This window comes from Ictalurus furcatus, chromosome 24, assembly GCF_023375685.1.
Source record: "Ictalurus furcatus strain D&B chromosome 24, Billie_1.0, whole genome shotgun sequence".
Lineage (NCBI taxonomy): Eukaryota > Metazoa > Chordata > Actinopteri > Siluriformes > Ictaluridae > Ictalurus > Ictalurus furcatus.
Genome location: NC_071278.1, coordinates 14,431,177 through 14,454,246, shown reverse-complemented (window position 1 = coordinate 14,454,246; position 23,070 = coordinate 14,431,177). Strand labels below are relative to the sequence as shown.

Genomic DNA, 23,070 nt, shown 5'->3' with positions numbered 1-23,070 from the left:
TTTCCTTTCCTTTTAATCCCATGGTAAAATGACCCTCGGTGTTCTTAAGGTGCTACATAATTAAGCAGTACGTATTCTCGTTACTGGTGGTATTGACCTGAAGTGCACAGGATATCTAGGTTTGTTAATTACACCCTTTATTTATTGTGAATGGGTTTCATGATCCGGGTTTGCTTTGCTGATGTTCTGCGTGTATGATTTAAGGTGTGCTAAGCCATGAAGGAAAGGGTTACTGGGCAGAGAATGAACTAACGTAATTCCTTACTTATGTGCACAACCTCTCTGGCACCTAAGTGCCATGAGTCATGTTTCCATGAACAAGTGTGCACTTGTGGCTGATTTCAGCATCTGTCTGGGTTTTGAGTGTGTCCGTGCGCTACTATCATTTCAGTAATATACTGCCATGTCAGATAGTTCATTTCATCACTACAATCCAGACAATCCAGACATCTCTGCACATCTGCTAGGGGGTCCAGAGACAGGAGGGTAAGTCATATAAAAATATCTAGAGCGCACACATCCAAAATACCATTAAATCCCAGGTGGCAGAAAGAGATTAAGTAAACTAAGAGTCAAAAGTTTTGACACACTATATTAAATAGAGAAAATGTATTTTTAATAAGATTTTACTTAAAATGGTCGAGTTTTGCTTAACAAATTATATATATATATATATTATTGTTTTCCAAACAAATGGTTGTGTCCAAACGTTTAACTGGTAGTGTAAATGAAAAAGAAAAGAGTCCACCAACCAACATCCAGTAAACACATATAGTACATAACCCATAACTCCCGTAACTCCCACACGACTCACTGATCAGTTCTGAAACATTTATTTACACAAACTTTAAATAAATAGATACCATCATATTTTTTACAAAGTTGCATTAAAGCAGGGGTCGGGAACCTATGGCTCGCAGACAAATCTTTAATAAAAAAAAATAATAACGTTAAAAATATAAAACATTCTCATGTATTTCAATCCATTCATTTCCTACCGCTCATGTTCATGGTTGCGGGTGGCTGGAGCCAATCACAGCTGTCCTCCGGGACAACACCAAATTTTATTGGATAATGCGTAACGTACACGGGTCGTTGTGAGGTCAGGAAGTAAACTTCCCTCCTTTTAATCAAGTAGTCAGCTAGCTAATTGCAGAAACCCTTTTATCGAAGAAGATGGCTAAAAGAAAAAAAAGATGAGGAGTATCGTACTTTTCAGCAGGAATGGACAGAGGAATTCGCCTTTGTGGAGAGAGCAGGTTCTGTAGTGTGTCTAATATGCAATGATAAAATTGCATCGATGAAACGGTCAAATATAAAGCGGCACTTCGACACACGCCGTACTACATAGCGGGCTTCACATCTAATCTCCTGCAGTCATTCAGAGCGCGCTTTGGAGAATTTCGTGAGGGCACTCGTCTTTTTAAGTTCATCACCCATCCACACGAGTGTGCAGTGGACAGCGCCGACCTGAGTTACATCCCCGGTGTCTCCGTCGGAGATTTTGAGCTACAAGCTGCTGACCTGAAGGCCTCAGACATGTAGGTGAATAAGTTCAAGTCACTGAATGAAGATTTGGAAAGACGTGCACGACAGCAAGCAGAGTTGGCGAGCAAACACAAGTGGGGAGAAATGAAAAAACTTCAACCCAGCTGATTGTCAAAACTGGGAACGCGCTTCCCGTCACATATCACACACTGCAGCGTGTGAGTATCGCTGTACTGACAATGTTTGGCTCTACGTATGCATGTGAGCAGTCTTTCTCACATCTAAAGAACATTAAGACCAACCTACGATGACGTTTAACGGATGGAAGTCTCAACGCCTGCATGGAGCTTAACCTCACCAAGTATCAACCAGACTACAAAGCCATCAGCAAAACCATGCAGCACCAGAAGTCGCATCAATGGCAAGAAGTACTTTATTCATCACTGGATAGCAACAGCATAACAACGTTATTAAAACGAATTCAGAGACTTATTGTGCTTTAAAAGTGTTGGTCTTACATAAAATGCACACAATTACTTGTATTTAGATTTAAACATGTTGTAAGGCTCTCACGGAATTACATTTGAAAATATGTGGCGTTCATGGCTCTCTCAGCCAAAAAGGTTCCCGACCCCTGCACTAAAGCATTTGAGTCAGAGAGATGGAAAACGCAATAAAAGGAATGTCCAAATTGGGAGAAATGGGGGTGGGAAAGGAGCAACAAGCAGCAAGGCTTAATTCATATCTCTGCTTTTAGTCTGATCAAAATAACCTTTAGTCGTGCAGAACTCACAAACATAATATATTAAAGCCATAGTGAAAGCAGAATTGATCCAAACTCTCCCCTGCATTGTTTGTGCTCACACATCCTCTCTGGCCAGCAGTCCAGTATAAGGCTGAAAATCTGGGTGGAGATCAGGACGTCCGGCTGTTCTTATCCTGCTCGCTCTCCTCCGCTCGCTACTCCAGCTGGCCCGAGTCTCTCCTCCTCTGTTCTTATCTCATACACGGATATATACAACCTCCCTCTCATTCCACTCCTCTCTCCTTCTCATTAACGTCTTGTCATGAGGGCCTTTCTTTTTAAAGCGCTCATTCGGTTTTGATAAACTACTTCATACAAAAGTATTATTATTGGACTGGTTTAATAGATTTATAGATCCCAGATTTGTAGATATGGAGCAGTTTTACTGCAGGTGTGTTTGAGCTCAGTGTCAGGATGCTTCCTGCCTCCTCAGCCTTGCCTTCATTAACCTTATGGGGGGGGTGCATGTGAATAAGATGGGATCACATGAAAATCAAGTTATACCCTGAAAGTGCACATGACCTCAAGTAAATTCATGCCACCTGGATAATATGAAAATTGAAACCACAAGCCCTGTAAGTGGAAAAATTACATTCATTCATCTTCAGTAAGCGCTTTATCCTGGTCAGGGTGATGACGGATCTGAAACCCACAATTCCCCACAGGGCCAGAACACCAGTCCATCACAGGGCATCATGCACTTACATTCACACGAGTTTTATTTAGCATAGCAAATCCACCTACAGTATGTACTACATGTTCTTGGGAGGTGGGAGGAAACCAGAGAACGTGGGGAGAACATGTGAATCTACATCCAGACAGTTACCCAACTTTGGAGCTGTGAGGAGACAGCAAATGCACATAAATGAACCATGTGTGAAATAAACCATGTGGGGAAAAATAAAACTTGCACTACATCCTGTGATTATTTCACATATGGACAGCAGTGATGGACAGTAATATAATGCTTGTGGACATACAGGAGAGAGACACACACGTCTCATGCTCATTTTAATTTCCGTATGTTTCACTTAATTATAGAATCTGTTATGTATCGTTTCCCTGTGTAATGTGTTGCTGCCATTTCTAATTTCTCAATAGTTTTTTAATCTAATAATTATTAAATTGTGTGCATATGCATGTCCCCCTAGAAAATGAGCCATAATAATGAAAAAAAAAACGAATGGGTGCATTATTCTCTCAGATAAAGCTTAGCAGATGTTTAGACTATATACCTGGGAGGTCTCACTGTTATCAGACTGAAAAATGACTAAATCTCTGATGCATTCAAACGTGGTAGAAATTTCTGACTACAGTGAAAGACGTGAACCTGGGTTCATTTTGAAGATTGGGAGCTCAGGCTGTTTCTAAAGGGTATAAGAACATGAGACCTATTGTACTTCAAACCCTAGTTTTGCTTATTTGTGCTAAAACAGAATAGTCGAGATCAATGTAAGTGTATGATCATAATCAGAACGCCTTTCACTCATTCCCACACACTCGCATCACAAGGTCCTTCAGAGCTCTGTATACTTTATAATATATATAATATGATTTTATATATATATATATATATATATAATATGATTTTATATATATATAATATATAATATGATTTTATATATATATAATATATAATATGATTTTATATATATATAATATATAATATGATTTTATATATATATATATATATATATATATATATATATATATATATATATATACATATATATATATATATACATATATATATATATACATATATATATATACACATATATATATATACATATATATATATATATATATATATATATATATATATATATATATATATACATATATACACACACACACTGTAATCAGGTCTGAACTGTGTGTGGACATGTTTTTATTTTTGTTCCCACAGGGGCAGTAATATGACAGTTTTGAGCTTTGAGACATTTGGCTGGACTCCATGAGGAAAGTCACAAAAACTGTAGCGTTTACATGTTTATATATACATTTTAAAAAAGGTAAAAGAGCAAAAAAGGTTTCCGTTTGGTTACTGAGGTTAAGGTTAGTATAAGATTTGTCAGCATAGTGAAACAGACATGTCCACTGGGCTCCACACATGGGTCAGGATCCTGAATTGAACAGTTGTGGTGAACTGACCGGGAATGTGAAACACGTTTTGTTTTTATTATTGACACAAGGTCACCTGACACCTCGCACTCTAAAGACCAAGTGTTTTTGCATGTTACTGTGTGAATTTGTCTGTGCAGAGGTTGGCACCAGGGACTTTTTCAGCCAACAAATAAAGGGCTCAGGAACCTGTGTGCTTCCCCCAAATCAAATTTAGCAAGCTTTCCTGAAAGTGACCAGTTGTTGTTGGGTTTTGTTGTGTCCCCCCCCCACCCCACCCCCCGGATTCTCTTGATGCGTACAGTTATGTACGGTTAATCTGGCCTTGACGGGGGAGTAACTTCTGAATAAATATGTTTCTAGTTCTATGACTGTAAAAGTACTTGGAGTAATATTTTAGATTCACTTTCAGAGTTATTAAAGTTCATAACCATTTGAATTTTTGAAAATAAGTTTCTCTGGAGAGAAACTCCCTCATGACTAATTACGCTTCTTGGCCATGCAAAATATTCCATCACATCCAAAAGTTCCTTCAAATACCACACTCGAGTATGCTGCCCCCATCTCTCTCACACACTGCCTAAAAATGGGGATTTATTTGACCACTGCAGCCATAAAAGGTTTACCATTTCAGTCATCATCAGCCCACTTCTCCTCCCTCTCTTCAAGGCAGTTAAGTGATATCTTTTCTATTTGTCTCTATTAGGGAAATTCCACTGAGGATTTATTTTTCTATTGTTTCTATTTCAACGAGCCTTTATCTGTGTGTGTTTATTTGGGGCCTGCATTAATTGAATGCCTATATTTGTAAAGGAATGAGAGAGTATAAGATAACCATGTCCTGGTGTGTCTCTTTTTAGTACATGTAGCGCGACGGGCCAGTGGGTCTGTGAGCAGCACGCCTGCCTGATAGAACAAGACATGATCCAGGCAGTGAACTGGGGGAGCTATGGGTAGGAACCATGCACTCACCGACCTTCTGGAAATCTGCCTTTCGTCCAACTTCACTAATGCCACACACATTCACGAGTTCACATTTCCTTTGTGTCCAAAAACTGTCCTGTTGATCTTTTACTTAATAGATCGCTTGTGTCTTGTCTACTTTAGCTGGAAGGCGGCTAACTACAGTCAGTTCTGGGGTATGAGTCTGGACGAGGGTTTGCGCTACCGGCTGGGCACTCGGCGGCCTTCCCGAACCATCATGAGCATGAATGAGATTCAGGTGAGTGGTGTAGACACACTATACACAGCACTGTGGTAGTCCAGAGATCAGATAGTTTCCCACTGCAATGGGCTGAGAACCGATTGCATCCAGTCTGCAATTTAATGCAGGAAAATGTCACAGAATTTATGAAAATATTATACAGCTGATGACATATTCGCATTCTTTATCAGTTGAACTGTATTTGGAGTACCAGTGCATTTAACAATTCAAGCCTTGGACTACTGAGAGTTTCTTTCACTCGTCCAAGCCAGTGTTTCTCAAATGGGGCCAACGTGCCTTAAGGGTATTCGGATATGCAGCAAAGGGTACTTAAGAGAAAAGGAAAATCCTTTTTCTCAGCAATTAATTAAATGTATTTAGAACTATTAATACAATTAAACATAATATGTAACGATGTAAAAACTGTCAAGAAATGGCTTTATAATAAAATTTTAATTTACACAGTCTAGAAAGTAAGTATGAATGTGTTACATGCTGTGATGAAAGCAAAATGGAAAAAAGTGAGTTACTTGGGGGGAAAAACAACAATAAAGCACCACCTTCTACAAATGACCATACAGGATCAGAGAAAAAGAGAACCAAAAGTAAAACTCAAATATATCAGTATTGAGAAGGATATGTAGTGATGAAGAATTTGCATCAAACTAATTTTATTCACCATTACAGAATCATGTTTTAGTTTCTAGCTGATATTGCGCAGTGCAGAGTACTCCTTTTAATGTGTTGTGTTTTCCCTAATAGTTAAAAGAAAAACAAAAAAAAACAACCTAGTTAGCTAGGATGTCTCAGATGAAGCAAGTGTTATCCTTCAGCCTCTCCATCCTTCCAGTTTGGTATGACAACAGCTAGTGTATGAATAAACTGGAAGAAAATGGTGTAAAACTAAATCAATTTAAAGTCATGGCTCCTTGAAATGTCTGCCTAACATCTTGACTACCTCAGGCGCATCAGGTTAAGCCTTTACCCACAGTAATTAGTGTAATGCAGCATGCTCATTGGAAATCATTCATGTAAAAACAACATCCACAATCTCTACACTTGTTAGATCTCTGTGAGATGTCTGCTTTAGTGACTTATCCCGTCTGCTAGAGAATGTAAAAGAGCTTTAATGGTATGGTTGGTTGGGTGCTCCCTTATCCTGCCTCCGGCTGTTTTGATCACACTCAATGAGGCCTTCAGTCTCCTGCTAGAGCAGCCTGGGCATTCTCCATAAACAAGCATGAGAGAGAATGCTCCAGACGAGAGGGGAAATGAATTGGAACGAGATGAGAGAGAAAACGCAATAGCTTGCCCAGACACTACAAAACATCTTAACACCCCTCTCCTCTAACATGTCTCCACCTGCAGCATGTTTCTACACACATCCATTCATAAAGCTCTCTATCTGCTCCGTGCACACGCTCAGGATCAGCACTCATACTACACGCACTTTAACAAACACACGATTTGAAACACACATTTTTCCACATCTTTAATCTCAACAAGAATGACACGTTTCTTCAACTGGACTTTGAACTGTGATGCATTCCAAAGGTTTATGTCTAATAAATGTCAGCTTGAATGATTAAGATATTAACAAAAGGAATGCAGGAGTGCAGGAATGCATGACTGGGCGTTTCTAAAGGAGAGCAGCAAAGTCCAGTCATTTCCAAAGTTAACTTTACAACCGATCCGTATCGATTAGCCGAGACAGCTGGATCGTTTCGGGTTGAAGAACGTTACATAACATGGTGTTAATGATTAACGCGACCCACACAGAAAACGAGACGTCGGCTCATTAAACAGAGAGATTTCAACTTTTTAAATTGCAAATATTCACACAATGAATGATAAGCAGCTAAAAACATAAAACCTCTCTCTATCTATATCTATCTCTCTCTCTCTCTCTCTCTCTCTATATATATATATATATATCTCGATATATAAAATATACACTCACAAAAAAAACCCTTCTAAAACTACCTCGGTCTAGACCACGGTGTTCTCACAGCTAGGTATGGCCATGCTTATTTTAGATCATACCTTTATTATTGTAATTCCATCTTTACAATTACTCTGGCAAATGTTTTTAAATCAACTTCACTTTATTAAAATCTAGCTGTTAGAATTCTTCCAAATGTAAATACATCATGTGCTTCTATTCACCATAAAAGCATATTCAAAGACCACCATGAATTATTCAGGCCATACAGTGAAATTAATAGAAAAGGTATGTAGTTACATCTGGACCTGCTGACAGGTTCTGGCAGTTATACATTGCTCGATGTGGTAGTTCCACAAAGAAAGGTCATTACACAAGAGGAAAGCTTTAACGCTCATAAAGAAGACAGCATTTGTTACTACAAATCACTGCATCAACTATTTTAGACTAAAAATGTATAAAGTTTAAGGTGCCTTGCACTGATTTTTATTACACCCTTTGCTCATTCATATACATTCCTTAGATGAACATGGATAATAACGAACACCTGCCCAGTTATTTCAATGCTACTGAGAAGTGGCCAGGAAAAATCCATGAGCCACTGGACCAGGGCAACTGTGCTGCCTCGTGGGCCTTCTCCACAGCAGGTGAGTTACAGGACGTGTTGTAATCTACGTGTCTACAAGCTCACGCAACCTTACAAGCTTTCCTTCACTTCACTTTTCTCCTCATCTCCTTTTATCTCTTCAGCTGTAGCATCAGACCGAATCTCTATTCAATCCATGGGACACATGACCCCTCAACTGTCACCCCAGAATCTGATTTCCTGTGACACACGTAACCAAGGCGGCTGTGCTGGAGGACGCATCGACGGGGCATGGTGGTACCTGAGGAGAAGAGGGTAAATTCTCTTTGCAAAACAATATTTTTTAAATGATGCAGTGCTGGGAATACCTTTCATCTATAATTACTGCTATACCTAGTGTGTTTTCTACTTGCTCCACTTTCTAATCCTCTGTTTCAGGGTGGTGACGGAGGAGTGCTATCCATTTAATCCGCCCCAGCAGACCCCTGCTGAAGTGAGCCGCTGTATGATGCAGAGTCGCTCAGTGGGCCGAGGGAAGAGACAGGCCACAGCCCGCTGTCCCAACACTCACGACTACAACAACGAAATCTACCAGTCCACCCCGCCCTACAGACTGTCCTCAAATGTAAGAAAACACACTCCCAGAGCACGCAATATCCTTACACCCAGTTTACCTAGAGCACACTCCCTGATCTTATCTAATAGGTTGGTTTGCATAAGACACACTTGACATAATCTGCCTCACATGCTTGGTTCTCTCAATACAACCTCCTTTGGTGATAATAGCAGTAATAACTCAGTGTGCAGAGATTTAACCAACGCACATAGAAACGAATAGTCGTTTAAAGCAGCATCTTCAATTATGCAAACCTACATCCCGTACAGTATATGCCTATAGTCCTTCCTTCTAATGCACAAAAACACCCAACAATCAGCAACAGTTACTCAGATGTTACACCAACTCGCCCATAATGATGTCTTCCAGTATTATCCTGAAACTCATACGTATTGAATTCTCATTTCTGATTGGTCAGACAGTGGTCATTAATTTTGTACAATTAAAAATTGTAATTGCTGTCAAATTGCTGTGGTTTAAGAGGATGTGCAGTCATCAGAAAATAATCAACTTCAGGGTGGGAACACCTCACACACCGATGTTAATTTCTGAAAATTATTTTACAGCATGCCCCATCATGTTTTACTCCTTACTGTACAGTCCACCAGTTTATCAACTCAGTGAACTCTGTCCTTTTTCACTCATAGGAGAAGGAGATAATGAAGGAGATCATGGATAATGGGCCTGTGCAAGGTATGGGATAACGTGGAGCTGTACAGTGCTCTTGTTAGCGCTTGGTATTCCAGAAATGCCCTGATTCTCTGATTCATTACCACAGATAATCAGTAGCATGCAGTAATGAGTATGCAGAAAGACATGAGTTTCCATACTATGCAGAGGTACTTTGAGTCTGTGCCAGTCTTCTGTTGTATTGTTTCTCTCAGGAGGGAATTTTGGCCTTAGGCCACTTTTTGCCCTATTTTTCCCCTCTCCAGCTTAATAGCAAGAAATGAGATGGATGACACGTTTGATATTCTGCCGTTCAGGTGCTATAATGTGTATAAATGCTGTGCTTTTCTTAGTGTTTGGTTTCACAGCTAGTTTTCACACAGCGTGATATCTGAACAAACTTTCCTGATTTTTAGGACTGAATATTACAGAAAAGACAAAAGTGCTTGAACAGTTTAGCATTCATTGTATTTTGTATTATTATCTGTTGTTGTAGTATATATCCAAGGCCAATCAGTTAAAAATAAATAAATAAATAAATAAATAAATAAATAAACTCCATTCTGAACTATGGCTGTAGTCTCAAAGGTCAGCGGTTGGTGCACGAGTGACATCAGCAAAACGCCTCTATAAACAGACTCACCATTGAAAAGCAATTCTATAAGAATAAACCCTGACATGGCCTTGCTTTGTGTAATGGGTGTGTCTGCTGCCTTTTTTTCCCTTTTTTAGCCATCCTGGAGGTGCATGAGGACTTCTTTGTGTACAAGAGTGGAATCTACCGACACATTGATGTGAATGTGCACAAAGCACCGCAGTATCGCAAGCACGGCACACACTCCGTGAGGATCATAGGGTAAGAGCTGCCCTTTCCCACAGAACTAAAGCACAAAGTGATCTTTCCTTTCATGTGGTGCAAGTAGGCAGGAGGATATGAACACACCTAGTTAAGGACACAACAGGGCTCCACCAGGATTAGATAAAGTGCTCTATTAGTTTTTTTGTTGTGTCTTAGTTTGTTTCTAAAAATGTTCAGCTGATAGAACCAGGTAATCAGGAGGATTATGTATTATTTTATGAAGTAGAATACAGATAAAAGTCAAGTCCGCAAAGCTCTGCCAAACATCCAGATATGCTCCTCATTACCACAAAAATGTAGACACAACACTCAGTGACTGGCTCCGCCTCCTCAGTTATATCCTTGCCCTCATGATGCGTCTACACCACCTTCACTTCCACCTCAACCCTACCCCGCTGTGCCGACCACGCCCTGATCTCATCCAGAGACTGAGACACAGGGCTTCTGCTTATATACTAAAGTGTTAAAGTGAAACTAGAAGCCAGGGTTATGCTCAGGTTTAGCTGTTTCAGCACAGGCTCAGACAAATACTTTCATTTCGTTATATGAAGGCTTACCATTATGGCTATTATGGCCAGTTTGTTAAGCAGCCTAAGTATAGTCATGAACTTGATCTTTGAGTTGTTTGAACATGCTGGAACAGTTTTAGAAGACATGAATATTTTTCTCCCCTTCACCTTTCTTCAATATGTTCCTTCTAAGTTTCTATAAATGCAAAAATGTCCTAAATTTGAATTCCATTATATTTCCATTTCATTTAATCCTAATAAGAATAATCATAAAAAAAGATTTGTTAATTTTGAGAAGTTGACCACAAGTTTTATTGATCCCGAGCCAAACGTGTCTCTAATCCATCACTGTGAGATGTCGTGAGCATCTTTTTCAACCTCCCTGCAGTGTTTATGGGTTAATTACAGAAGCAACAGGCATTCCTCTAGCAGGACACTAGGACACGACTCAGGAATGACTCATGAGTATCTACAGGAAACAGCTTGTTCATTTTTAATTTCCCATCTTATAAACAACACTGTGCAGCCACGACAATGCTATTGTCCGCTATACTGTGAAAGACTATTAAAATTACACCCAAGCCATCCACAAGATTGTGTTTGAGTTCACTGGCCTGGAGGCTGGGCTAACCAGTCTGTGTGTCATGCTCCAGTGATCCAGTGGTGATATTCATGGCAGATGAGTGGCTGTCTGAACCCTGGCTATTCTTTTCTCTGCATCATTCGCTGACTTTGTGATTCTTTTGATGACTGGAGCTCAATGCCTATGGATTTATGAAAGAGGGGCAACAAGAATGTTTTTATGGGGTAAATCCTGCCATGGCTGAGGGTCTGGGAAAGTTTACAGAAAGCTTGTTGATGTCTAGTGTGGTGGAATGGTGCTGTCTGACCCACTGATCCTGACTCTATAGAACAGAGTGGGTAGAAGCCTACAGCAGGGTAGGGATGAACCAGGAGGCATGCTATATCGGATATCGCTCAAGGCCAAGGGCAATAAAGCAGATGGGGGGGGGGGGTTACTTTGCAGCACCCATGCACTTTATCCAATATAGCAAGTCATCATAGTTTTCCCTTGAAAGTCTTCTTATTCTGTTTTCTTTATTTTAGTACACAGTGTTCAGATGTTTTTGTTTTTCTATTTCTGGTTTGTTGGTATGAACCAGGATTTGACTTTTCCCCAGATTGTATTCCCAGATTAATTCTAAGCCTTCCACTCTCATATGCAAGTCAGTATGAAAGTACCCCCACAGAGGCAGATGACAGACAGATCAACTATTCCGATGCACGCTAGAAATAAAACGAGGAACATTCTGAACTGACCTTTGGGAACATCCGGGCAGCAGCCTGCTGTAAGCGATGCTTGAACATCTAAGGAAAAGCAGCTCTACTTGAGAACAAGACGTGCTATGGCGGTAGGAGGGAGGCAGGCCTCAGCTTTTTTAAGAGTCTTAGCTCACATACCTCTCAGAAATGTTGTTGATGCACTTTGAAGGCAGGCGGTAGGCATGCACTGCTTCCTGATACGCGCATCCTTCCTAAAGCCAGAGGGAAATGGCAGTTTGGGAATTCTACTTAATCAACCTCTGGTCTGGAATGTTGGCCTCTGTGCAGCACTGTTTTCTGGATATGTTTAGTTCTTACAAGAACAGTCCTGCCTTTGTTGGTTTCAAGGGCACTAGGTTCAGGCTTAATCTGAGAGTTGAGATCAAATATATTCAAATGTACCAACATTACACTGATAAACTGTTATTTAGTGCTATTACATTTGGCAAGAATTTAACAAAGAAGCAGGTCATATATCCAAACTCTTGGTACATGGCTGCATCTTTGTTAGATTTTTTTTTTAAACAAAATATTTTATTATTGCTGCTATGTTTTTGTACAGGTGGGGAGAAGAAAGAGATTACAATGGGAAAACACACAAGTACTGGGTAAGAAATCTTCAAGTACTCAAACAATTAATGTCTCAACTGGACATGAAATCTAAAGTTGGAAATGATAAAACAACGTTCTTCTGTAGATTGCTGCCAACTCATGGGGCAAGAACTGGGGTGAAGGTGGCTACTTCCGCATTGCCCGAGGAGAAAACGAATGCCAAATCGAGGCTTTCGTGATTGGCGCATGGGGCCGGATAACCATGGAGGACATGCACAGCCATCACCACGGAAGACGCAAATAGAGATGCCCAATCACGTGCGTCTCTGATCCTTGTGCCTCCCTCTGAGATCCGTGTGCACTTCATCGCCAGATTGAACAAACACAAAAGACTCAGTCAGGACTATGGCAGGAGACTGCAATACGGTTTCTATTAGAGCCATCAAACTTCTATTGAATATATTATTCTTGGCAGTGCTGATAGGTGTTCATAAATAGCCAGTCCTTTTTGTTGTTCGAATGTGGGCAGTTTTGGAATGAGCCTTGTGGTGGGTCTAATGCTTCCCTTTCCTCTATGCAAGAAAATGCCAATGAAAAGTCAGTTCAGTTATTGGCCAAGGAAAACTGGTTCATGGAGACTTGCCTGTAACTGTGAGCTCGACAATGCCCCCTGGTGGCCACAATTACAATTACAATTACACAGGCTCACTTCGATGAGCTCACATAGTCTGAGAAATCAGGATTTTTTTGTTTGTTTTTGTTTTTTAAATAACAAAATTGGCTATACTAGTAATCTTGTTTATTTGGTTTTATTAGCTCCTGGTAGGTAGTTTTAAACTGTAAGTAGCATTGTCTGTGAAACTCGGACTCACTCAATGTGCATTTCAGACAATACATTCCAGCATTGCGTAGCACAGTGGAAAAGGCAAGATGATGTGAGGTTGAATTAAAAGGGTGAATTTATTACCACTTATTTATTTTAAAGAACTATAACAGCTATATATATATATATATAATTTTTTTTTTTTACAGTAAATATGTTTTTGGTTATGGTCCTTTTTCTGAGTAATTGGCTTTTCTTTTGAGCATTCCAAATGCATCAAACTCGCCATCTGAGAATCCGCTTGAATGCTGAAGATATCTGATCTGGCATTTTTATTTTTATTTTTAAATCAAACAAAAATGAATTTTAATACAGTAACACGCATTATAATGACCACTGATATAGCAGCAGTGCTTATTCAGTATCAGTTTGCTGATCTTAGGCAATAGTAATAGAACCTTTTGTAGACTGGGACACCTTTAATTATAAAATAAAGTCCACACTTCCCCTAAGGGAAGATGTGTTTTCTGAACTCTTTTTAAATGTAGACAATAATATTCTGCCTATTTCTTGGAGCCAAAGAGCTTTTTTTTTCTTTTCTTTTTTTTTTAAATTCCTGAACTTTCCATGGACAGAACACAGTAGGTCCGTTTAAAACCCGTTAAATTGGGCGACCAGTCAGTAGGTAGTCTTTGATTATAATGGGTTGTGACTTTCACCACTGTAACCAAATTATAAACATTACAGCCACTGTGGCTATAATTCATGAACCCCTGAGGGTCCCCAGACCCCACCATTCAAAGGACATGGGGGAAGAAATGCGTACGACCTATTACGAGGACTGAGGAATTCACTAATAAAACAAATGTAGTGTGCACTGCTTCAGTTACCAACACTTTTGTAGTGACACATAAAGGCTGACTAAGAATTACTGATCATTATTTTATGGTTACAATCTTAAAATATTAGAAACTAACATTTCTCTTTTTTTATGTTTTTGTACTGGACTGCTGTGGTTTCTTGGGTGATTTTGACTAGAGTCAACCCTGCCTAATTCTGAAATCTCTTATAACAATACAGTGCTTTCTGGCATAAACTAATATAAATGATGTGCATAGACAGTGTTACACAGTGATAGATACATTATGATATTTTAAATATTTTTTTCACATGCTAACAGTGCAAATGCTACTGGTAAGGTATGTGGGGGGTGGGGTTTAAATACAAAAAAAAAAAAGGGGGGGGGGGAAATGTCCAAGATTATATTAGCGATTATATAAGCAGGTCTCCACTACTGATAGTAATCATACCAAGCGATTCCATGGCAGCTGAATATTTTACAGGCTCGGAGTAAATCAAATATTCTCCCCACAGGAAATGGTTTTTATAATTTCCCTTCAGTCATTTGGGCTCCATATATGGGAAGAAATGTGTGCTCAGATACAGTGTTTAACTGAGCATGACTCGCAAGCTTAGTATATCAGGTGCAGATTTTTTTTCAAGCCAAAGATGAGCTGTAAATCACATCTCTTCTCTTCACTGCAGCATCACATACACTTGACTTAAGAGCACAACGAAGAGTTACCGAGGTTATACAGTACAGTGCTGGGCAGAATAAACACAGCTGCTCACTTTAAATATTTCTGATACTTCCATAACGCAGTGTGAAAAGTCACATGACGGCCTGTAACGATCTCACTGACCGTATAATCTCTAATCATCTTGTTACACGCAGGAATGTGAACCCTTGTGATGAACATTGGTGTCGATTGTATTCGTCAGGTCTATTCGGCATCGTGTTTCTTTCTGAACACACAAGCCTCTGCTACTGAAATGCATTTCTCTACTTCTGATATATCATCATTACCATTATAAGCTGTTATTAATGGACATAAACTTGACACATATCTAATGTTATGCTGTTTTGAAAGCAGTGATGGACTTCCATGATCCATCCATTCAGTTAGTAAGAGGATTCATTTTCGCATCTAGTCATCCATACCAGAGATAAACCCCTCACACAGAGGGAATGTGCTAGAAAACTGCACCCAAGTCATGCAGAGGAAATGGGTTTTGGCCAGATGATGTATTCTTAAGTCTCCTTCATGGATAATGGGTCTCTATTGGGTTAGAGTGTTCTGCTTTGATAAATCTCTCTTTCTTGAATTTAATATAAGACTATCTGACTATTTGAGAAGCAGGTTTCTAAATTATATCCCTTTGATGCAATGCATATTATTTTGCTGTCACTTGTATTGTGTGTATATACTGTATATGCAACACAAACTACTGTAATGTCCACCGGTGTAATGCAGTAAAATCTAAATCCAACCATCATACAAACACAATCACTCAATTTCCCCTCTGACTGATGTACGAGATTACAAGTTAAACATATGCTCAGAATTGTGACTAAACCTTATTATATATTCCAGGCAGATGAAATCAAATTGTCTTGGTTCCTCATGTAATTGCTAAATTCATCGCTAAAAATGTCCATAGATATTTTCATCGTTAATAAATAAGCTCAAGTTACAGCATAACTGAATGCTGGAGCAGAGAGTTTGTGCCACTATGACATTTGAAGGGAATGTAAACATTGGAGAAAGAAGCTGGTACCTCAGCACTCTCTCTAAAAGTCTTGAACAAAGTAATGACCTGCAGCTATGTACAGTTTATAGTCAGCCACCTCTACACACATTCCCGAGAAGAGAGAAAAACAATCAATCATTCTGATACGTACTATATACGCAGCTACTGAGGTGACGGTTACAAAGCAATGACACTGTAGACTCCTTAGATTAAGGTTAAACAAACATCATACAGAAAAATCCAAATCAACCGCGGTACATTTTTCTTTGTTAAATAATATTTTAATGGGATTTTACTCCGATTACGTTGTTATAATCTTGTGACTTTCCTTGCACAGTCACAGAAGCTTTTATAGACAATTGACACTTTCTGACCCATCAAGAATTCAACAGTACTATAACCTATTATAACCTATACTATCATTTCTGCAAAGTTATACTGTACATAGTTCCAGTGCAATAATCTCGAAACACTACAGATCATTAAACATGACAATCAAAAAAACGAGTCCTAGGATGAAATTAGCAGGAAATGCTACCTGTTTTATCAGCACACCTCTCACTCCGTCTCACACACGCGAGTCATACTCGGCTGCAGCTCTCTGGCCCGATCGGTAGCTTCAGTTCAGGGATATGAAGCAGGAATGAGTCAGGAAAATGGGAACCTAGGAGAAAGTCCTCACCTGTTTAAAATGTGTCGAAACATTAATTAAAGATTTGCTCAAGTCCTTGCTTTTTAAGATTGTTTATGACAGTACTACAAAAATAAATAAATGAATAAATAAAAATATTACTCTGGCACTTACACCTCTACTCCATGCACTTTGCTTCTTCTGGAACTCAGTTAACGGATCTCGTACGGTAGCACTACTTGTATTGTTCTCGGCTTGATATATCGCTTTGCTTGTATTTTCTCATTTGTAAGTCGCTTTGGATAAAAGCGTCTGCTAAATGAATAAATGTAAACGTACTACATAATAGGACTTGCAAGGAGCTTATGCACACGCATACACACACACACAGTGTTTACAGAATCAACTAAATTGGATCTGGTTGACAGTAATTATTATTATTATTATTATTATATTTTCTTAAGTACCCTGTTTGTGATTTGATTCTGTTTAAACTGGAACTGTTCATGTTCAACTTTTAAATTGAATTTAAAAAATCATGGGAAAATCATGGGAGCAAGCTCAGGAGGAAGTCTTGTTTGGAAACATCGTTTATTGGTCTAAAAGGAATGTAATTTCTTTATTTTTGCTTCTGTTCTTGGAACTTGGCAGAATTTTGTTTTTGTGTTTCTTAGCGAGTAGAGTTCAGCTGCACTGACTCTCAAGTTCGTCACCTTGAGGAGCACTGATCCACCACCAGATTTTCAGGCTGAGCTGCCATTTGTTAATTGGTTGGATGTCTGGAATGAAAAAGAAAGAAAAACAACGTTCAATGATTGCAAACCAATCATAAGTTTCAGAGAGAAGGCAATAGCTTCTACTTCAATAGACATGTACAGAAGCACCCAAGAGTAAAATCAGTAGTTACAGCAGTTAGAGAACATTACTATAATAAGTGTAACAAGACAAATACAAAGAAACTAAAAGTTCTTACTATAAAAATCCATCATCCATAAGTATTACGGTATCATCAGTGCAGATGAGGTCAGCTCAGAACAAGGCGCCGTTACGAACATGAAGGTAAAGTTCTAGACTTGCTTACTGACGCACCTCAAATATGAACACAAAGATAAGACTGTTGAAATATCAAGTCCGTTACAGTTATAAGTGATGAGAAATTTCAGACTTTACACATCAACCTTCAGAACACCTTCAAAAAACGATCTTAACAAGCACAAACGAAGCGTGTGAAAAGTAGAAGGACGCGTAGCTGCAGCCATGTCGACGACTCACGGTTCAACACCAACACTGCAATTCTAATCAGCACAGTAGTCTAGACAATGTTCCATATGTTTAATTTCAAAATAACTGATGGCAAAACTGAAAATATTTACAGCACATATTGCGTAAACACTTATGGTGTATGTACAAAGAAATGTACATGCAAAAGTATAAAATAACTGAAATAAAAAGTTTACAATGATCATACATACCTTAAAAAACAATGATAGGAAAAAAAAAAAAAAAAGAAAGAAAGAAAAACAATTAAAGAAACATTTAAACGCATCCAGTCCGACTTCCCATGACGTAACAGCATCTGTACAACTTTACAATGACAAATAAATTAGAAGACATGATATGGAACGACACAGATGGAGCCACCACAGTCCTTCCTACAGGAAAGATTCTCTGCCCCACCACTCCCACATCTGACTGAGTTTCAGAAACTGAATGATAATGAGCTAAAAGAGGTGACGCATCAGTTACAGGTGCTTAGGGACATGAACGGCGGCTGTAGGCTACGCACCAACAGAAAGCTGGAAAGGAAAAATCTCTTCAGTGCAAATTTCACTACTTTGTCAAATTGCTGAAAATCTTTTCCTAGCCACTGTATTACCGAAAACTATCTGAGGCCCTGGACATATGATCTAAATTTGTATAAAAACTATCAATGAGATATTATATAAATATTATAATTTAAAGGCTTCACATTTAAGTCAATGAGTTCTTGGCATCACAAGAAGCTGTTAAATAACCAAAAATGGCCTGATAAACCTGTCGGACTAATAGTGTGATAGTGTGAAAAGCAGGTCATCTCTGTGAAATGTCCAGAACATTCAGCAAACAAATCTTCAGACTTAAAAAATAAAGCTATGGTAAAAACATGTAAACAACCTGCCCTGTATAACTTAGAATAGTGAAATGTGATATTCAAAAAATCCTCATGGAGCTTGCAGAGCTTTGGTACACTAATAATATTAACAGAAAAGTGACAAGAACGCATAAGTGCCATGTAGACGATGCCCCTGCGGCGCGACAGGGAAATAATACTCAACTGAAGATAAAGTCCAGGTTCAAATAAATGCAACTAACAGCAGAACTTGCAGTACCAAGTACATGCTTGTCTATATATTTATTACAGGTACAACAAGATGTCTTCATAAATAGTTGCATAAACTGGTTAAGCGGCAACATTGCACATGATAAGAATCTGGAACATAACATACAACGTGAGTGCATTTACAGTATTCAGTCTTCCTTTGAGCTCATATGTGAACTGCCACTCAGACCGGTTGGCTGCCCTATGGCTATCTTCCCTTGGGATTTATCATCTCTCCCATGCTGGGATGATCTCTGTGAACAAATAGCATTAAAAAGTAAAAACATGAAATAAAATGGTAGACACTATCTATGTACAAAGTAAGGCTTACACATCTTTAAATTGCACAACACAATTTGTTCTATTTAAAGCAATTTAAAAAAAAAAAAAAAAAAAAAAAAAAAGTGTTTAAGAGGTTTCACTTGCAGCACTTGAAAATCGTTACAGCTAAATGTGGCATGACGATTGTTGTTTGACGAAGCAACTTATTAAGCTAGGCAACCAAACAACCTTTGATTTGAATGTAAATGATTCAAAATAAACTGCCGTCATAAGTTTACGTCGCACCCATCAAGCTGAATCCAAAATGTTTTTTGTGGATTCTGCGCAGTTGTTTCTTTTTGCTTCATTAGTGTTAGTATTCACTCAGACGTGTACCTATTGTCACTCACAAGTATTTTTTTTTTCCCCCCTCACAAATGTTTTGACTTGAATACTGTAAAAGCGCAAAAGAACTGATTGCTCCCTCTGGCTCAGGCAAAATGGGGGGGAAAAGGTTCTCTCCACACTAGATTCATGTGCATCACTTTTGTCACAGAAAAGCTCTGCCATTGTTGTGCAGATACAATTTGTTTCCCCCCACACAAATGAATCCATGTGGTTGAATTGATCGCTGATCAGTAAAACAGTTTCGATATATATTCCATTCATTAAATCTCTTACAAATCTTCATTATATTTTGAACCAGCCAGTAGCATAAGACTGGGAAAGGACATTTAATCCACAGACGTCGCTCGTCTCTGAACTGTGTTCTACACGGCTCTGATTGGATGAGGCAGTCATTTCCACATAATTCGATTGACGCAGGATTGACAGTTTTTTCTGAATCACATTCGGCTGCTGAAAGAGGATGAGATTAGCATTTTCATTATCATTATCAGATCCTGGGTTGGAGTCTGCTGTGTAGGAAGGGCCTGATGCCCCCTAACGGCCGCAGGTCGTTATGGTGTTTGCGCCGCTCAATGAAGGAGATGAGTCTGGAGGTGTCGATGCCCTCAGTAGACCCCTGGCCAGTCCCTGGCCTCAACCAAGGCTCCTGTAGGCAGAGAGAAGGGGCGGGACGTTTGTTAGGCTCCGTCCTAAGAAGCAGACACACAAAGTCCCGCGCCTCCTGACTCACGCCCTGGAAGTAATCATCAGGGAAGCTGAAGTCTAGCCGGCAGATGTTGAGGCACGTCTCCTCCACACTCTCGTCCAGGAAGGGTGACGCCCCGCTCAGGATGACATAGGTGACCACCCCAAGGCTCCAGAGGTCAGAGGTTAGAGAGACAGGCTCACCTAGAACCACCTCAGGGGCAGCAAATTCAGGGCTGCCCAGGAGAGGGTGAATGTAGTGGGCAGAGTTCAGCTGCACCGCATCTCCAAAATCCGTCAGCTTCACCGTCAGCTGAGAAGAGCTCTGATCCACCACCAGATTTTCAGGCTGAGACAAATTTTGGGGAAAAAAAACATGTAGTTTCTAATATGTATATTTATTTATCTATTTATTATACACACAAAGTACTGTGCAAAAGCTTTAGGCACCCTTTTTTAGTACAAACTTACAGATTTTTATTTTATGACAAATAAATTAGTTTTCCAGCAAAAAATGAAATTTTACAGAAAAATGTTTGTATGTCAGTGAAGAAAGCAGTATATTATGTAAGAGGCACTTTTCATACAAAAAAACATAATGAAGGCTGCTGGGATTTGCTGCAAAAATAAGAAGCGAGTGCAACAGTCAAAGTCTCCAGAAGAACCGTGACTGGTTCGGCAAGATGCTCAATAACACTCACCAGTTATTTTCCATATAAAACTGCACTACTATTTTTATTAGAAGCATTTGATATTTTGAAGACTTTTGCACAGTACGCCGTGTGTGTGTGTGTGTGTGTGTGTATATATATATATATATATATATATATATATATATATATATATATATATATATAAACCTTGTACATTAAAAACGCATATTTAAAAAAATATATAAAACTCTTACATCTGCACAATCTAGAAACATATCACCTGAATTAATTAAAGTGCCCCAGAGCTTAAAATCATGATTTATTTATTTGTAACTTTAGATTTTTGGACTGATTTTAATTGCATAAATTGGTGTTTGGGTCAAATCTGTGGTACTTCTGTACAAAAAGTACTAAAATTAGCTTTGAATGATGTGGAAAACCTCCTAGTCTGCATGATAAGCTAGTTAGCTAGCTAAATTAGTTCATGTTAGTGAAGAACAAAATAGTTCGGACTCTTATGAGCAGGAAAGCTGAAGTACAGCCAGTAGACTGCAGCTGTTAAACAAATAGCAGAGAATATGATGATGGAAAATAGATAGTCAGATACTGCAATAGCACTTGTGAGACAGTTTACAGGTAGCTATTAGGAATGGCATGGAAGATACAGGGGTCTTTACATATTGCATATTTATGCATATTAGATCTTGGATTTTTATGGATGGCAAACGTGTAGAGATGTTACTCGGGCATTTATGTAGATTCTTAAGAATAAAAATAAAAAAAAGCCTCTGACGGATGGAAGCATCCACTTTCCACCTGCCTCTTGGCCGCCACTCATAGGATTGTATGTAAAACGTGTGAGGGTGCATGATTAATTTCCTGTTTTAAAATGACATGCTCAGGGATAATTCACTTTCTGATTCCCCTCATTTCATCATAAATTATATGATGTGTTCAAACTGACCTTTACATCCAGATGAGCTATTCTGCAGTTATGCAGGTAGTGCAAAGCTTCTAAAATGTCCCGCAAGTAAAAGGCCACTTTCTCCTCGGTGAGGTTCCCCCAGCTGACAATGAAGTCCAGCAGACGTCCCTGATCAGCCCTGAACACGCACATGCAATTAGTCAGACACACACAGGCTCTGCGTAATAATGCATTTATGTACCATTTATGTGTTCATTGTGTGGGTGTCACTACAAAAGATGCAGTGTTTTTGTGCATGTATGACTACAGGAGTGTACTCACATCTCAAGGACGAGTGCGTAACTGCTGGGGGTCTCAAAGATGTCCTGTAGGCTGATTATATGAGGATGCTGCAGTCTTTTTAAAATGCTGAGTTCCTGTGTGACCTGATCACGCTTCATTAGTTTCTTATTGACCAGTTTAACAGCTACAGTCCTTTTGGTTCCCTTCTGGTCACAGCGTTTCACCACAGCAAAGCGGCCCCTGACACAAAAAACACACGAATCACTCTCGATTAAATTCAACGTTCAAGTTATACACGACCTCACGCACATCATCTCACCCTCATTTAGAGCTACACGGTCCTATATCACAAGCAAGGTGGAAATGTTCGAACCATCAACAGACTCAGATTTATCGTTAATCATTATATGATTCTCCTTTGCAGGATTCTGTGTTGATGCACAAAACATCAACATTGGACCTTTGCTTACATGTTTTAATAAAAATGGTCAACAGTCCAACATTCTGGAAAAAATAAATTCTTTGTAAAATGCTGGTTAAATTGTAATTACTTCAAATTTTCTGTTTTTATTTCTAGCATTGAGCCTTTAATTTATTAACAAAGTAATTGAAGACAAGATTGTCGTCTTGTCACAAACTTTGTCGTTTTAGATTAGCTTTTATTTAATTTAATATACAGCAGTGTTCTGGACACATTTCTCAAAAGTTCAGTTCATTTGTACAAACCTAATATAAAGCGTTTCTCATGGTGGTTGAAAATGATTTTTGCCAGCAG

At 39.0% G+C, this 23,070-nt stretch overlaps 2 protein-coding genes across 5 annotated transcripts in view; one reads left to right on the top strand and one right to left on the bottom strand.

Moving 5' to 3' along the window:
- The window catches only part of tinagl1 (tubulointerstitial nephritis antigen-like 1), a 25,283-nt gene extending 9,333 nt beyond the window's left edge, over nt 1-15,950 (top strand). The window contains exons 4-12 of the mRNA XM_053613019.1: nt 5,278-5,370; nt 5,525-5,639; nt 8,087-8,210; nt 8,314-8,464; nt 8,588-8,774; nt 9,413-9,458; nt 10,167-10,290; nt 12,688-12,733; nt 12,823-15,950. Coding sequence (XP_053468994.1) covers nt 5,278-5,370; nt 5,525-5,639; nt 8,087-8,210; nt 8,314-8,464; nt 8,588-8,774; nt 9,413-9,458; nt 10,167-10,290; nt 12,688-12,733; nt 12,823-12,981 — 1,045 coding nt within the window. The 3' untranslated portion in view covers nt 12,982-15,950. The remainder of the gene's footprint in view (nt 1-5,277; nt 5,371-5,524; nt 5,640-8,086; nt 8,211-8,313; nt 8,465-8,587; nt 8,775-9,412; nt 9,459-10,166; nt 10,291-12,687; nt 12,734-12,822) is intronic.
- Nucleotides 15,951-18,041: 2,091 nt separating this feature from the next.
- Nucleotides 18,042-23,070, bottom strand: part of trioa (trio Rho guanine nucleotide exchange factor a) — a 129,205-nt gene continuing 124,176 nt past the window's right edge. For all 4 annotated transcript variants that reach the window (XM_053613013.1, XM_053613014.1, XM_053613015.1 and 1 more), the window contains 3 exons: nt 22,335-22,535; nt 22,053-22,191; nt 18,042-20,784 (listed from right to left, as the gene is read on the bottom strand). In XM_053613013.1, coding sequence (XP_053468988.1) covers nt 20,239-20,784; nt 22,053-22,191; nt 22,335-22,535 — 886 coding nt within the window. In that variant the 3' untranslated portion in view covers nt 18,042-20,238. The remainder of the gene's footprint in view (nt 20,785-22,052; nt 22,192-22,334; nt 22,536-23,070) is intronic.